General features: G+C 40.4%; 1 protein-coding gene across 1 annotated transcript; it reads right to left on the reverse strand.

The window, feature by feature from the left end:
• Positions 1-7,830: 7,830 nt before the first annotated feature.
• LOC146307980 (histone H3-like centromeric protein A) lies at positions 7,831-16,331 on the reverse strand. Its single transcript, XM_084745881.1, has 5 exons — positions 16,159-16,331; positions 13,065-13,242; positions 12,557-12,678; positions 11,544-11,618; positions 7,831-8,240 (listed from the first exon to the last, which is right to left on the reverse strand). Exons 1-5 carry the CDS (start codon positions 16,216-16,218, stop codon positions 8,112-8,114), a joined length of 564 nt encoding a protein of 187 aa, XP_084602007.1. The 5' UTR covers positions 16,219-16,331; the 3' UTR covers positions 7,831-8,111.
• Between the last annotated feature and the right edge of the window lie 1,918 nt (positions 16,332-18,249).

Below are 18,249 nucleotides of genomic sequence, written 5' to 3' on the forward strand. Positions count from 1 at the left end.
CCCAGTGTCTCAAACCGAGAAGGTAGTAATAGCAGATTAACTGCGATAGCGTCATCATTGCCACTGAAAGAGGATTTACAGACGTTTCCTTTTTCTTTATTTTATCCCGTAATTACAAGATAAGGTGTCTATTTTTTTTTTATCCAGTGAATGCAATGCGCTTCCATAATTTTCAACCACAGAATGTGTATATGTTGTTTTGGTTAGTGTACCATGTGTTTTTAAACTGAATTACATAATGATGTCCAGCGGTAGAAAGAGTACTAAATATCCATGTATTAAGTGAGTATTAAATAACCATGACTACATTTGTAATCGGTTAAATTAATCATTAACACCCTCACTCCAAATGTCTGCTACTGAAGCAGTTTTCCAACCATATGTCCTGGTTTTTACTGGCCCATTTGCAATAAGATCATCTGATTGGCTGATAAAAGAAAGGTTCTGTTATGGTTTGGAAATTTTGTTGGTCACTTCCTGTTTCATTTTGTAGTCTTGGTTCTCCCTCATGTGTCTAGTCTTTACTTCCTGTCTTTGTTCTTTTCCCACTCTTTTTGATTGTCATGTGTTTCACCTGTTTGCCCACCTGTGTCTCATCAATTATGTCTATTTAGTCCCTGTGTTTTTCTGTGTCTTTGTGAGTTCATTGTTGTCTTTTGTGTTGAGGTCCTGAGCCCTGTCAGTGTTTCTTTGTGTTTTTGGATTTTTCAACCTTGTCTGGGAATTCTGCAGCTTTAGTTTTGTGTTTTGGACACCCACATCATTCTCGTAAGCCTGAGCTTTTGTTTCTTTTTGTTTGTAATTAAATCACTTTGAACACTGCCCCCTCTATTCCAGTCTGCATTTTTGGGTCCACTCTTTGTTAACTTATTTACTCAGCACTCATAACAGTACGAACTCACCAAAATGGACCCGGCAGACTTTTTCAGTCATGGAGGAACTGAAAAAAGCATGCTTAGAATTTGATCAGTTGCACTCAGCCATCCAAGGCGAGGCCCAAAATTTTAGTTTTTCCTCTTATTACTCGAAACCTGGCAGTGATTGCTAACCTACATAAGCAATCCTGATTCTGAGCTTTGCATAGACTCTTTAAGCCACTAGCCACCTGCTCAGCCTGCTAGCCATCGACCTACAGGGCCCCAGCCTGTTAGCTTGAAGCCTGCTTCTCTGCCAACTAGTTCTCTGGCTGCTCCTGCCCCAGAGTCATCATCTGAGAGGTCCCCCAGATGCAAGCGTGGCTGTTGCTGATGTCATGCCTCTCAGCTGTCCAGCATTCCAGAGCCTCAGCTGCCCAGCGCCATGGAGGTTTCGCTGCCCAGTAACCCAGCCTTCATCTCCCCTGTTCCGGTGGGGCCACCGCCACCATCACCTGTTCCAGTGGGGCTGGTGCCGCCACCACTTCCTGTCCCGGTGGGGCCGCCACCACTTCCTGTCCTGGTTGGGCCGCCGCTGCCATCTCCTGTTCTGGCTGGGTCGCCATCGCCATCTCCTGTCCCGGTTGGGCCGCAACCATCTCCTGTTCAGCCTAGGCCGCAGCCACTTCCTGTTCTGGTGGGGCCGTCGCCGCTGCCACCACTTCACCACTGCTCACAGGAGGACACAGACGTCACCAATGTCAAGATACAAAAACTCAAATTACAAAGAGGATACCACCCAAAGTGCAGCACCCTGAGACTCTACAAGCAACGAAAAGAGTGAAGGTGAGGATTAGTGAGTCAGAGTCAGGATCCAGAATGAAAAGAAAATATCATTGAAGACCAAGCCCCTCCACAGGATGTATCATTAGCTGATAGAGGAAGTGGCCAACAGTAAGAAATGCTACCAGTGATTGAAAAGGCCGGCCAGAAGGGCATCACAAAGGCTCTGATCATGAGCAGTATAATTCCCTCGAAGCACAGGCTGACACAAGTGGCTTTCTTGTTACTGGTTTATTTGGTCTCCTTGTTCCCAAATCCACTGTGAAAACTAAAGACATTATCAAGAAAATAAAAGTTAGAGTAAGTCAAACTAAACAGAAAAACAACAGTAAAATCACATTTTACAAAGTAAAATATTGACAGTAAAACCAAATACCTCGTTGGCTGCATGCTGCTGCAAAAAAGGGAATTACAAATAACACTGATTCACCTGCAGAAAGGTGTTCGACTGGTAGCTCACTGATGCTGTTGTCCAATAGCTCCAGCCACACAAGAGCAGCCAAAAAGAATCACAAGCAACTTCAAAATAAATGCACTGGTACTTCGCAAAATAAAACAATAATTGAAGGAAAAATACAAGTTAAATTAATTCTTAACATTATATTTCATAGAAAAAATAAAATTGTACAAATTATATAGACTATAATGTCAACAATTACAAGCAGGCCCTAAGAACCAGAGCCATAGAGGCAGGGGTTAGCCACAGCAGACAGGACCCAGGGTGCAGGCTGTGCAAAGATGTCCCTGAGACAGTCCATCACATAGTACCAGTTTTCAGTGAGGAAACACACTCTTCTGTCTCTACTTGGTGTCTCTCCTGAAAGACTGCTTTCTGTCTTTCCACTTTAGCATATTTACCTCCCACAAGTTGACCCCCTTCACTTTTACCTCTCTAGGTTTTGGTATCTATTTCCCTCTGTGAGCACTGACCTGAGATCCTCCTGCCTTGTCAGTTGTCCCAGGTGACTGAGGGTGCAGATCAGGACAGAAGTTTGTCAGGCTTGGGCCTTTTCGGGCTCAGCTTTTCAGGCCTGATTAAAATTCTAATCTGTAGGTGCATTAAGCAGCTTCTTCAGCAGCAGACTGCTGCACCCACAGTGCAAGGAGTACTACTGCAGGCCCTTCATCCCAACAGCTGTGAGACTCTTTAACACCAGCATGTCTTAATGTAGCACTGTTATATGTTTATTACATTACTCATCATTTACAACATCAGCATACTACTTTGCACTACTCTCTGTTTTTCTGGTGGATACCATACTTGCTAATACTTCTACATACTGCCTTACAATATGACATAGCATAAACTCATATACATACTGTAACTCTTTCACGTCTTAAATGCTCAATTACCTTTTGCAATATATTGTATTTTCACATTTTTTGTGTTAAATAATTTCCTGTGCAATATATTTTTTTCTGTAAATCATCAATGTGATATTTTTGCTCCTAGTTTCTGAATTCCAATCTGCCTTTACAAGGCAACAATACATTTTTTTCCCCATTATTATAGTGCTACACTCAATGTGTGCAGTATAATTTGTGTGCAATTATCCTGCAGTTATCCATATATCTGTCCATACATCCAAATATTTTGATGTATCTGTATAAGTGAAAGGTGTATATAGTCTTGTGTGTACACTGATCAGGCATGACATTATGACCACCTGCCTAATATTGTGTTGGTCTCCCTTTTGCTGCCAAAACAGCCCTAACCCGGTGAGGCATGGACTCCACTAGACCTCTGAAAGTGCGCTGTGGTATCTGGCACCAAGATGTTAGCAGCAGATCCTTCCTATTATCCTTCAATGTTTATCATTAAAAAAATAATAGTTGACTTTTTTTTTTTTTGCTTCATATTTCATGACTTTCCCTAATTTGATGGGTACAACTGATTAAGCATAAAATTATCATGATGATATTTATTCAATGTGCTGAACACATATTGCATGCAACGGTCTTCCTCTGGGGTCAGTTTGATCCCAAGCTGTTTTAGCTATGTAAAACCTGTCTGTCTGTGTGACCCATGTGTGACTTAACATCCCCACACCTGCAGGGTGCAGAGTTGATACTTTTGAGTTGATACATGACATGGGGTAGGGGGAAGAATATTCTCATAAGAACTTTCCCACACCATGGGCATGAATATGTGTGTGTGTGTATCTGTGTGTGTATGTGTGACCTACTACTCACACCTGCCGAAGTAGAACTGCTATTTTCCGCTCTGTGGAGGGCAGGGTATTCCAAGGACATTGGTAGTTCATGCAAAATAAGGGAGGAGCAAACATATAAAAGCTTGCACGGCAGCCCTCTATCCAAATCATTCCTCACTGTGCTCTGTGTATACTGCAATCTGCACGCTCTCTCTCTCTCTCTCTTGAAAATGTCCTCTGGGAAACGCTTTACTGTCAATGATGTTTTGGAACAGCTCTTTGACAGTGAAAGTGACACAGAGGAGAATGTGTCTGAGACAGAGGATTGTGTTGAGGAGGACCCTGATTTTGAGGCATTCTCATCTGATGAGAATAAGAGTGTTGACCCTCCTGTTGTCACTCAACCACCAGCAGACACAATCCCATCCAAAAATGGAAAGATAATATGGTCCCTTTCCCCACTTCAACAGCAGGGTAGACTTAGCACTGCTAATATTATCAAAATGGTTCAAGGCCCCACTAGATATGCAGTCAGCCATGTTGAAGACATCAAATCATCATTTGAGCTCTTCATAACACCATCGATTGAAAATATTGTTCTTGGGATGACAAATTTAGAGGGGAAGCGTGTGTATGGGGACAGTTGGAAAAACTTGGATGTAGGTGACTTGCTCATTTTGACAGGAGTTTACAAATCAAAAGGTGAAGCAACAGCAAGCCTTTGGAACGCTGAGACTGGAAGGGCAATATTTCCAGCCACCATGTCTCTGAAGACATTCCAAGTTTTGTCCTGTGTCATGCGCTTTGATGACAAACAAACAAGGCAGAGCCGACGTGAACGTGACAAACTTGCGGCAATAAGGGATGTGTGGGACAAGTGGGTGCAGCGTTTACCCCTGCTTTACAATCCAGGTCCCCACGTGACTGTTGATGAGTGCTTGGTTGCGTTTCGTGGGCACTGTCCATTCCGACAATATATGCCAAGCAAACCTGCCAAATATGGCATCAAAACATGGGCAGCATGTGATGCACAGTCCAGCTTTGCCTGGAATATGCAGGTTTACACAGGCAAATCTCCTGGCGAAGCACAGGAAAATAATTAGGGCACAAGGGTTGTGCTTGATATGGCTGAAAGACTGCATGGCCATAATATTACATGTGTGATTTTTTTCACATCTTATGCCCTGGGTGAGGAACTGCTCAAAAGGAAGGTTACGATGTTGGGGACAGTGAGAAAGAATAAACCAGAGCTTCCCTCTGAACTTCTTGCTGTCAAGAACAGGAAAGTAACATCTACAGTGTTTGCCTTCACTGATAAAGCAACTGTGGTCTCCTGTTGCCCCAAGAAAGGGAAAAATGTCCTGCTGCTCAGCACCATGCACAAAGATGCTGCCCTGAGCAGCAAATAAGACAAATAAAAAAAACACAAATAGTGCTGGACTACAATGAGACAAAGGGAGGGGTGGACAACCTGGACAAGGTCACAGCTATATACAGCTGTCAATGTCTGACTGCCCGTTGGCCCCTTGTCATCTTCTTCACATCATTGATGTGAGTGCATACAATGTGTATGTGATATGGTGTGAAATAAACAAGGACTGAGAGCCAAAGGAGGATTTTCCTGGAGCAGCTTGGTAATGCACTGGTGAAACCTCAGATTGAGAGAAGACAGTGCCTTCCAAGAGCGTCAACAGCTGCTGCAGCTATTGTGAAGGACATACAGACAGAGACAAACACCCCAACTCCTCCAATGGTACAAACTGTGGGCGAGAAACGTGGCAGGTGTCAGGTTTGTCCCACCCAAAATGATTCCAAGACCAGCATGACCTGTTCACTGTGTAAAATATCTGCAAGGAGCATGTACACTCTCTGCACATCCTGTGTAAAGTAGTGCAGACAAGAAGCTTGACTCTGTTCATAAAGAACTGTTCCATGTTCTCTCTATCTGACTGATGTTGAATGTGAATGTGTGTGAACACACAACAAAAACAACAAAAAAACAAACAAAAAATCATAAACAAAAACAAACAAACAAACAAAAAAACTCTTTAACTCTGCCACTGCCGGTCCCAAGCCCCGGTAACAAAAGAGGAGGGGTGAGTGAGACCACAAATATGTTACAAAAAAAAAGAAGATAAAAATAAGTAAATAAATGTTTATGAGAGGAAGCGGGGGCACCAACATCAATCAATATGGTTCATTCTGTGAGAGTCATAAATTTGCACTTCAAATTAGAAAAGATTTGGATGAAAGATTTTCAAGATACACTAACTCTAAAACTGAAAGTTTGACCTGATGGTGGCGCTGCAGGAAAAGTCATATCATCACCAAAACCAATAGGGTTCATACTCTTGTGGTCATTAATGTTGTCAGTAAATTTGAGAAGATTTGGATGAAAACTTTTCAGATAAATTAATTCTAATTTGAAAGTTTGGCCTGATGGTGGTGCTAGAGGACAGGTCAAGGTTTCATTATCAAGGTATTATTTGTGTATTCAACAAATAAAGTGCCTGACACAAAAACTTGGTCAACAATTTTCTGTAAATCATTTTCTGGAGGCAAATATCCCTGGGGTCAAATTGAGGATAATAGGAGGGTTAAGTCCTGTAAGTTGCGAGGTGGCGCCTCCATTGATCTGACTTGTTTGTCCGGCACATCCCACAGATGCTCGATTGGATTGAGATCTGGGGAATTTGGAGGTCAAGTCAACACCTCAAACTCATTGTTGTGCTCCTCAAACCATTCCTGAACCATTTTTGCTTTGTGGCTCAGCGCATTATCCTGCTGAAAGAGGCCACAGCCATCAGGGAATACTGTTTCCATGAAAGGGTGTACATGGTCTGCAACAATGCTTAGGTAGGTGGTACGCGTCAAAGTAACATCCACGTGGATGGCAGGACCCAAAGTTTCCCGGCAGAACATTGCCCAAAGCATCACACTGCCTCCGCTAGCTTGCCTTCTTCCCATAGTGCATCCTGGTGCCATGTGTTCCCCAGGTAAGCGATGCACACGCACCCGGCCATCCATGTGATGTAAAAGAAAACAGATTCATCAGACCAGGCCACCTTCTTCCATTGCTCTGTGGTCCAGTTCTGATGCTCATATGCTCTTGGAGTTGCACAGGGGTCAGGATGGACACCCTGACTGGTCTGCAGCTGTGCAGCCCCATCTGCAATAAACTGTGATGCACTGTGTATTCTGACACCTTTCTATTAGAACCAGCATTAAGTTCTTCAGCAATGTGAGCAACAGTAGCTCATCTGTTGGATTGGCCCACACGTGCCAGCCTTCACTCCTCGTGCATCAATGAGCCTTGGCTGCCCATGACCTTGTCACCAGTTCACCACTTTTGATAGATACTGACCACTGCAGACCAGGAACACCCCACAAGAACTGCAGTTTTGTTCTGACCCAGTTGTCTGGCCATCACAATTTGGCCCTTGTCAAACTTGCTCAAATCCTTACGCTTGCTCATTTTTCCTGCTTCTAACACATCAACTTTGAGGACAATAGGAATAAGACAATAGAATACATATAAACACACACACACACACACAGTACATCTTTTTTTTTCTTCTATTTTGTCTTTATTTTACGAGTATTCTATGGTCACTCACCTTTTTTTTCTACCTGTTCTTGGTGAGATGCTGTAATGTGATTTTTAGCAGTGTGGGATCAATAAAGTTTATCTTATCTGATTATCCACCTATCTGCACCCTGGGGACCACTTAAAACAAAAATCATTTCCCTCAATATGTCTGCACCAAACTGGCTTCTTCTTCTGGTAACATCACAAAGAGCTATAATGAGATTAAATTTTGCTTGCTCCAAATCAAAATAAGGTAAGAAAGACAAAAAAATCTCTTTAACAAAACTGGTTTACTTGAATGGGAAACAATATATCAAATATGTTATACAGCAATGATCACCCTAACACAGCACAGCTGTTAAGTATATACAAATGATTCAACAGTACAGAAAAATACAGCTGCCTGACAATGATTTCTCTTCTTTGTCTCAGTAGTGATATTTACAAGTCAAACTTTTTAAAGTGAACTGAAGTGAATTCAAAACACCTGAACTACAAATGTTACATTTTTATAAAACCTGACATGCCAAGACAAATGGCTAATGTTTTTTCTTAAAACGGTATTACAAATTCCTAAAATGTGAAACGATCAGAAAACAATTTAAACCAGTTATACAGGCAGCTGAACCAGTCTAAAGCAATATTAACATATGCGAACATTCTGATTTGTTTTTAAATGTTGTCCACCCCACAGATCTTTCGGGCCAGCTGAATGTCTCGTGGGAACACGGTCACCCGCTTGGCATGGATGGCACACAGGTTGGCATCCGAGAATAACATGACAAGGAACGCCTCTGCGGCCTGGGAGGAGGAGGAGGAAGAAACACAGGTCAAGTTAGAGTAAAGCAACAAGACACTTTTGTTTTGTTTGTTTTTGATGAGTTCTTATTTTTAGAGCACATTTTCTTTGAATTTAGCCCATTTGTTGGTTGACTTGCTGTCTTTACATGTAGCGGTCAGTGTCAGTGTCAATGTACAATCATGATGGTTCATCATAAATACAAACATAAGACAGACTGAATGCTAATTATACTGGGGTGATTCGTCAACGTAATCAACATCACTGATTATGAAAATACGTTGATTTGCTTAACGTGTGTCGATGCGTTGCTATGAATCACTGCACGCAGTCAGAGCACAGATTCACCCATAGTAGAAGCTGCAGAGAGCCTCGCTGCGATCATCTGCAGTGGGGGAGTATTTTAGACAGAGATGCAAACGTTTGGCTCTCTTTAGCTCCACAACCTGGACATGACTTGTCACAGCAGGACAAACTGCTCCACATGAGTGCTGGAAGTGAAGCACCGAGCGACCTGTCCTCCTCCTGCAGCTGCAGCAGCAGCAGCATCGTCCTGTTATATATCAGGATTATCAACACGTGGAACATGTTTCTGTTCCATGTTTGTGTTCTTTTTTTTACATTTTAAAACTGGTCACCATTCACTTCAACTGTATTGGATTTGGCTCCAACACAGTTTTCCACTGAAACTCCAGGAGTGTTTTGTGAACTGGAGATCTTCACCCATCGTCACATCAACACATGGGTGAGTAGATATTGAGTGAAATTTCATTTCTGGGTGAACTATTGCTTTAAGATAGATCTTCTAGAAGTGTTGTGTAGAGTGTCGTTTTGTGTTTAAAGTGATGCATCACTGCTGTTAACTTTGCACCATGTGTCTGTTGAATTACAACAGACAGTAATTCATTTCAGTCACCAGAAAACTGACAAAAAGTATTTTCTTTGCTCCATATTGATGCAAAAATGCACTGTCAGTGATCATCTTACCTACATATGACTCTAGAGATGAAATAACTTCATGACCAGTTAAAGTTTTCAGTTAAAATACTGATTGTCCAGTTCAGTCAAAGGTTGACAGGGATTAGTTATTAAATTAATATGCATAACAGCTCCTTTTGATTTGACATCCAGTATTTTTCTCATCAGGCATCTGACATGGAGTCTGTTAAATAGACAAAATAGACAGTTTTTTTTTTTAAAAATGACACTATCATAATGTGCTTTATGTGTCTATATTTCAGGATTATGATTGAATAAAATACATAAACTTTAATGTGACATGGTTTTGATGATCATTTTAGGTAAATTTAGTGTTATTTTAATTTAGTAATAAAAAATTACTTTTAGATTAATCAATAAATTAATAGTTAGATTAATCAAATAAAAAAAATACTTGTCAGATTAATCATTTAAAACAGTCACTCGGTGCAGCCCTAATGTTAATGCTGCTCTGCACTAACTGTTCACCATAACGATTTATATGGTGATAAAATCTTTTTTTTTTTTTACTGCTTGGTCCAGAGGTGATGGTTTTTGGTGGCACCACTGGGGCTCCCCCTGTAGATCTGGGTTCCCTGGCCCAGTTCATTAAGCCAACTGTCACTAATCTTGGGGTTAAAGTAGATGCTGATCTCAAGCTCGACTGTCAGATCAGGTCGGTTGTTAAGTCAAGCTTTTTCCAATTGAGGCAACTTGCCAAAATTAAACCGATTCTTTCAAGACAGCACTTTGAAACAGTAATCCACGCCTTTGTGACCACTAGGCTGAATTACTGTAATGCACTTTATGTGGGGGTTAGTGGGTCCTCTGTCGCTCGTCTTCAGATGGTGCAAAATGCTGCGGCACGTCTTTTAACTGGCACACGTAAGCACAAGCACATTTCCCTCATTTTAGCCTCACTTCACTGGTTGCCCATCCATTTTAGGATCAGTTTTAAAATTCTTTTATTTACTTTTAAATCCCTAAATGGTCTCGCCCTGCCCTACCTCTCCGAACTGCTGCAGCCTTATACACCCCTCCGCTCTCTCAGGTCAGCTGATCAGCTGCTCCTGCGTGTACCTAAAACTAAGCGAAAGCTCAGAGGTGACCGTGCCTTTGCTGTAGCAGCTCCTAAACTGTGGAATGATCTGCCTCTCCACATCAGACAGGCCTCCTCGCTGCCTGTTTTTAAATCACATCTTAAAACCCATCTCTTCTCCCTGGCTTTTAACATCATGTGAGATGTTGAATGTATTGTATGTATGTGCATATGTATGTGTGTATGTATATGTACATGTATATATATATATATATATATATATATATATATACATATATATATATATATATTTGTTTAATTTTATTTTTCTATTGCTTTAAATTGTATAGTTGTTTTATGTCATTTAATCTCTTCTTGTATTTTATTTCTGTACAGCACTTTGGTCCACTGCGGTTGCTTATAAAGTGCTTTACAAATAAAGTTGGATTGGATTGGATGGCACCAAAGTGACACAAAAAAGGTAAAAATATTGCAAATTTAACTTGTTGCTCAAACCTCAATTTTCATAATTTTAATTATAGTAAATGAGCCCTATAATTATATGTACTGTATATAAGAGCCTAAATGCAATGCATTGATTTTTGGTTTAAAAAGTAAGTAATAAATAATTTAAGCTCATTTAAAAACAGTTAAAAATAAGAGTAATAAGTAAATTAATTTAGATGGAATTAAAAGCACGTTCACAGGTATTTTCAGTTCATATGCACAATATTGTAATAAGTTAACCGTTTAAAAAGCAGTTGGATTGTTAAAAATTGATAAAAATGTAATTTATGTGACATTTGGATTGGAGCATATAACACTTTGGTGTTTTCAAGTTACTGTGCACCTCTAATTTCCTGAACTGAACTGATTTTTTTTTTTTTTTTACCTCTATCTTTTCCTCTCGCTGCTTATTTTTTCTTGGATGTGATGGATACTTGATGGATTTTTTGGACACTTTTGATATTTTTGTCTCAGTAAACTGTTAAAACTGTACAACGGGTCTGATGGATTCTTTCAAAGACGTGGATTACAACGAGGGGAAGAGTTAGAGAGTCCAGCCATTCTGCTGAAACCTACACTGTATATTGTCCACATTTCATTCTTTAAAATATTGTGTGACTGCTGAACTGTTATGGATGTCTAGTGATCCAGGGTTCCTACACATTTTCCAAAGTCACATCTGAGTACTTTTTCAACATGTTTAAGGTGCATATTCAAGTTTTTCCAACACCTTACAGCTTTACAACAGCATGTTAACTTGGTGCTGGAGACAAACACTTACCTCCTGCAGGGCCAGAATAGCATAGACCTTCCACCTTAGAGTCTCTTTGGAGAAACTCTGGCACACCTCACGAACCTGCACCGACACAAGGAACCAGGATGTTAAAAGTTAGATGTAAAAGTTTATGAGTGTTGACATTGTTTAATAGAATATCATTTTGTTAGTAGGCTAATAGGCCCATTCATTGTAACTCAGAGAGTTATTATTTTAAAAAGTTTTTGAGAACTCAGGTTGTTTAAATAGAAGGAATTTAAGAGAGTAGAACCAAATGAAAAAAAAAAGATGTTAAATGCATAATTGTGTTCTGCAATGGTGGTTCCTTTACATTTGGGAAAACTAATAAAAGTGGAGACGAAAATAAAAAAGGTGCATCCTTTCACACATTTAAATTCCTAACTTTATAGACGTGGGAAATGTAAACGTCTGACCCTCTAGCACTTTACTCTTTTCAGATCTGGCTCTTCTAAAAAAAAAAAAAGTTATTGAATAGGCCTGTTATAGAGGCTAAATATAAATAAAATTGCACCAACACTTTTTACACAAAATTAGATCAAAAGAGCACTGCTTTCACTTTCACAGTATGCTACATTCACGCGATGATGCACCGTACAGAGTCGCTGTTATCGATGAGTTGCTGCTGAATGAGGAGATTCAGTTAAGTAACGTTAGGTGGCCTTCATGCATTCATTGTATGACAGTATGTGGTGTTTTTTGTTTTTTTTTTCAGGTGATTGAACATGTTAGTTGTGTTGCTTTGTGGGACAGACACATGCACTCTCTGCATATGATTTGTTCTTGCTTAACATAACTTGCTTCAAATCTTAAACACTTCCAAATAATGGATGCTGGTCCAATTTGAGAGACAGTCTTTTGATTTTTGTTTGGTTTATTTGATTTGTATAATATTCTTCTCTGGATTATGGCTGCAGCATCCAAGACATGAATACAATATACAGATTTCAGGTATAGGTAGTTATCATATCGTCCTCATTTCTTTCTGTTGTCTGACTCACCACACGGGAGAAGGGTTGCTTCCCGAGCAGAAGATCTGTGCTCTTCTGGAACTTGCAGATCTCCATTAAGGCCTTGGTTCCTGGGCGAAACCTTTTCTTCCTGGGAGACACAGCAGGCCCCTCTGGAAAACACATACAGACGGTTTGAATTTGTTGTTGTGATGGCAGGAGAGATTGGAACACAACACATCAGCTCAAATGTCAACAGGGTCCAAAACTTTTTGGTTTATCTGCCAATGGCTGCTAAACTGAAACTATTTTTGAACAGGCCAAACTGCATAAAATACAATGTCATCAAAAACTCTCCTCAGCCCCTTATCTGTGACAATTCTCCGTAAATTTTCTTTTAACCATACATCCACTTTACACTAAATAAAGTAAGTGTAAAAATAGGGACAGCGACAGTCAATCAAAAAATTGTGATGCAGTCAATCAACTCATGTTGCCAGCGTTGATTTTTACTCACATCTGGTGAGCGCCAGTTTTGGTCCCTCAATGTCATTCTCACCTGAAACTCCACTCCGTTTTGGAGGCTTGGCTGGCACACCAGAGGGCCCTGGGGCCTGCAGCGGGGGGCGACGTTGAGGGGTTTTGGCCTTCCGGCGGCTGGTAGATTTATCATGAGGCATCGTCTCCGACCCACAGGTGAGAACCACAAGAGGAAAAGTACTGCAGCCAAGGTCTGACTGTGAAAGGTTGAGGACATTATATGCTTTATCAATCAAAAAACAAACCTTCAAGTTATCTCTTTGACTTACGGGATGCTTTTTCAAGGTAAAAGGTTAAATGGACAGTTAACGTCAACATCAAAAATACATATTTTCCCTTGGCCTGTAATGCTATTTATCCATTCAGATTTTTTTGTTGTGACTTGCAGTTTTGGGGATATCAGCCATAGAGATGTCTGCCTTCTCTCTAATATAATGGGACTAAAGAGCGCTCAGCTTGTGGTTCTCAAAGCACCCAAAAACACATTTGAAAAATTCAAAACTAGCATCTCTTTCCAAAAATCATGAGCTGGTTACTATTACTTTCTGCAGTAAAATCTAGCAGAACTACTCTTTTAACATGGGAAAGAAAGTAGCTCCTACATGAAACTGCTCACACAAGTCTTCAAATAGCCCATTTTACTGTCACAAGGACTGTTTTTTTAATGTCCAGACAGGTAAAAGCATGACCCCTCCAAAGTATGGTTACCATCACATGGACGACTATACAATTAAACGTCCCCACACACGCTAGTCGGCACCAGAAATACTAGTCATTTAAAATATTTAAAAATGAAAAAATTGTCAATATTTCATTCATGCATGATGCCAGTTATCTGTTGCCGCACGCCACTAGTTGGGGCTGCGCCTGTCAAAAACATTGTTGACACTGGTAATGATGATAGCAGGCCAGGTGCTGTTAATGTGAGCTCCGCTAACAAAGAAGGACACAGAGCCACGCCGTCCAAGCAGCAAAAGCTGGATTAAAAAAAAAAAAAAAAGTAACGCAATAGTTACTTTCCCTGGTAACTAATTACTTTTATAGTGGAGTAACTCAGTTACTAACAGTTACCTTTTGGGAGAAGTAACTAGTAACTATAACTAATTACTTTTTCAAAGTAACGTGCCCAACACTGTACATCAGCGAGGTCGGAGGGATGATTGTAAACTGTGACAGAATAAGTTGATATATATTCACTCGACTGGAGAAATGTGACCGCATTAAGCACAGACACAGACATAAACCTGCAGGCGGAGCTGCTGCTGCTGCTACTACTAGCTGCTAACGTTAGCCACACTGTGTGTCAGGCTGGAAGCTAATGTTAGCCACACTGTGTGTCAGGCTGGAAGCTAATGTTAGCCACACTGTGTGTCAGGCTGGAAGCTAACGTTTAGCTCTGGATCCTTTACCTGCAGACACTGTGACCCTCTTCGGTCTAAAAAGGTGAAGCATAAGCGTGTAAGGTTTGTATTGCACAGTGCGAAGTAGCGCGCATTTCAGCTGCATTTAAAGTACGATTTGGCGATTGTAGACTGTGATTGACGTCTCCAAATGGCTTAGGGTTAGGGTTATGGCTTTTTTTCGGACAGTGTTTAACATTATAAATTAATAAATTTTGACTATTCTAAATTAAATTTGGCATCTAATCAACAGAGAAATTAGTTGTCAGGAACATCCCTGGTACACACGCTCAAGCAAGCATACCTGTGGTGTTGGTGTGCAGCAGTGAAATGGGTCCCCGCTGAAACACTTTGCCGCCGCGCACGTTCTGGACGTTGTTTGGGTTATTCACCGGTATGGCGGTATATGAAAAACTGATATCATAACGAAAATAAAGACTGGTTAAACATGCAGGACAGGTGTCCCTGAGGACCAGGGTTTGGCACCACTGATCTAGATGAATAAGTAGGTAATATTTGATTATAGGGTGAACTGTCCCATTAATTTATTTATCATTTTACAACATATGGTTGTACTATTAAATGCATGTTTTACTGTATGTAATGTCTTCTGGATTAATATTGCTGCTGTAATAATACGCATATTCTATTTTACTGCTGTAGATATTTCAGGTTGAGTTCATTTAAGCTACTTTATATAAAAATACTGTTCGGTATTTTGATCTACAGATCATCCTATATTTACTAGGGATGTCCCAATACAACTTTTTCACTTCCAATACGATACCGATATTGCAGCCTTGAGTATTGGCCGATACCGATATAGATCCGATACAATATCAGCATGAATCATACATACTTTTATTACTTATTTTGTAGTGTGGAATGTTAGAAAAGGCTTGATCAAGTGATGTTACTCAAACAGACAACAATAGTCAGCAACCAGAGTCACCTATGGATAGAAGTGCTGGAGCAGAAAATGGACTGCTTATCAGAGCGCTTATATCAGAGATTTTAGATGCAGTCCAATAAAATCCAATAGACTTTTTTTTTTGGCTGATATCGGACAGATATCCGATATCAACATTGGATCGGGACACCCGTAATATTTGCAATATGCATCTCTAAAACGCCAGATTTTCATGTTGTCAGAAAAACAGCCTGTTTTCAGCTTTGTGATTGTGCATTTTATTTTTGCAGCTTTAAAGAAAAAAAGTTTATTTAACTAAAAAAGTTTTTTTTTTCATTTCTATCATAAAGGAACACTTCATCCTTTAGTTTATAACAAATATTCAATACATTTTGAGATAAATGGTTTTCATTGGACAGGAAGAGTATGAAAAATTATAGTCTGGAAAGTACTACACTAAAGTTGTTTTTGACAAATGTAGCTAGTGGAGTAAAAAGTACAATATTTGTAAAATAAATATTCAAGTACAAATAGGCTTACCTTCAGTTTAGTTAGGGTCTATTGTGTGACTTACAGTAACGTCACTGTGTCAGTTAATAAGTATTTACCCAAGAAAACAGCTGCATATTAATGGTGATCTATAGCCTAATGTTATCACGTTAGCGTTCGCTAGCAGCTAACGTTAGCTCCCTGGTCGTGTTTAGAAAGGAAATCCCGGGCCAGCGAAAGATCCTGCGAGAGTGATCATGACACAAACTATGACCGTTCCCAAACCATAACAAAGTGTTTTTGGTACAAATTACCCTTAAACCAGAAAAAAAAAAATCCAAAATACATCTATCACATTCTAAAACATAGTACATAAGTACAACGTGCACAAATCTCGTGAGAGTTTGGCAAATCTTGGGTTCTAGACATGAACTATTTCCCAACGGCTGTAACGGTGGGTAAATTTACGTTATCAGCGTTTTATACTTTTCCTGACCTATTAAGCTAACCGTAACATACCTGTGGAGCGGAAAATATTCCGGAATACAGTGTTTTACAAAAACCTGGAGACTGAATGTAACGTCTGAATTTCACAGAGCAGAAACAACATCCAACTGACGGACGCCTCTTCAACAGCTCAGCCAATCAAATTGGGGCAAGTGAGCGGGGAAAACTCTTTGGGAACGCTTGCTGAGGTGTCTCTTGCTAAATGGGCGGGGATGTGGGCGACAGATCAGTGTTTGCATGAACCGTGCAGTCCTCGTTTGAGAGACAAACATACCTCGAGGATGGATGAAAGACATATATAGTTTCAAAAATATTCTTTTTAAAATGCATCATGTTTCCCAAATAGCAAAATTCTTTTGGCCCATATCTGGCCCACACCTGACATGTTCATCCGGCCCACATACCGCATGGAATGATGGCACTTGGGAGGTCCGCTCCTGTTTGCCAAAAGTGGGCCACAACCAGGCCATCACAATGCCAGATGTCAACCAAAAACTGGCAAAATAAACCAGCACTCAACCGAATGTGGGCCACTGTACACTTTTATTCTGGCCCAAGTACGACATGGGATGATGGCACATGGGTGGTCCACAGCTGTTTGCCAGAAGTGGGCCACAACCAAACCAATACAGTGCCAAATGTCAGCTGACACCAAATAAACCAGCACTCAACCGAATGTGGGCCACTGTACACTTTTATTCTGGCCCAAGTACGACATGGGATGATGGCACATGGGTGGTCCACAGTTGTTTGCCAGAAGTGGGCCACAACCAAACCAACACAGTGCCAAATGTCAGCCAAAAATAGACCAAATAAACCAGCACTCACCCAAATGTGGGCCACCACTGTACATTTTTATTCTGGCCCATATACCACTTGGGATGATGGCACAAGGGTGGTCCACAGTTGTTTGCCAGAAGTGGGCCACAACCAAACCAACACAGTGCCAAATGTCAGCCAAAAATAGACCAAATAAACCAGCACTCACCCAAATTTGGGCCACTATGCATTTTTATTCTGACCCACCTACCACATGGAATGACACGAGTAGTCCACAGTTGTTTCTCACATATGACCCACAGCCTAGTCATAATGCTACATATCAACCAAGAGCTGAATACATTAGAATTCACTCAAACGGGAGCCACAGTTAGCTCTCAGACTTACCCAGAACTGGTTTACAGTTTATGATCTTGTCTAGCCTGCACACTTTGGAGTCACAACCAAACCATGACAAAATTCTATGTCAAATATGAACACATCATATAAATAAACCAGAACTGGTCTGAATTTGTGGCTACATGTCATTATGGTACTTCCAGATACTGTGTTAAATGGTGGCATGCAGTGGTCCAGTCTTGTTGGGACTCATCTCAGGGTCAAAGATGAAGATACCTACTGAAGAATTGAAGAAATAACCAGACAGGAGAAACAACTTGTGAACAGTAGAGAACTATGATTCTTTATTTTTTTTAACCTGTGCCACAAAACAGGCAAAACAAAACAAACATGAACAAAATTCAGACCAAATGCGGAACACTGTTGTTGACCTCCAACGCTCACTCCAAAAAAATCATGGCCCCAACATCGTCACGTCTTCATCTGGCCCTTTAAGAAATGCACAAAAGAACATATTTTGTTGACTCAGTAAAGCAGTACTGTGGTTACTATATATGGTTGCAGTGAAGTGCAAAACACAAAACCTTATCAGGAGACCAAACAAAAAAGGCCCTGTAAAATGATATAAAGTTATACGATATTGTGTTGATGTCTTTCAATACTTAAATCCATAGTCTGTTTTTAATTACAATTAATCTGAAGCTATAGTTGATATTGTGTCTGATCACTGACATACAGTAAAATAATTAAAACCAAGGCAAGGCATTGTAAGATAATTT

Source organism: Lutjanus erythropterus, chromosome 20 (genome assembly GCF_056507025.1).
Source record: "Lutjanus erythropterus isolate fLutEry1 chromosome 20, fLutEry1.hap2, whole genome shotgun sequence".
NCBI classification, from domain to species: Eukaryota; Metazoa; Chordata; class Actinopteri; order Lutjaniformes; family Lutjanidae; genus Lutjanus; species Lutjanus erythropterus.

What these genes read in the sequence shown, in the direction of transcription:
- LOC146307980 (XM_084745881.1), bottom strand. Translation starts at nt 16,218, where the DNA reads ATGTACTATGTTTTAGAATGTGATAGATGTATTTTGGATTTTTTTTTT. An exon ending in TTTTTTTTTCTGGTTTAAGG is followed by an intron (nt 13,243 to 16,158) that starts GTAATTTGTACC and finishes AACCTTTCACAG; the next exon opens with TCAGACCTTGGCTGCAGTAC. An exon ending in AAAACGGAGTGGAGTTTCAG is followed by an intron (nt 12,679 to 13,064) that starts GTGAGAATGACA and finishes TGTGTTTTCCAG; the next exon opens with AGGGGCCTGCTGTGTCTCCC.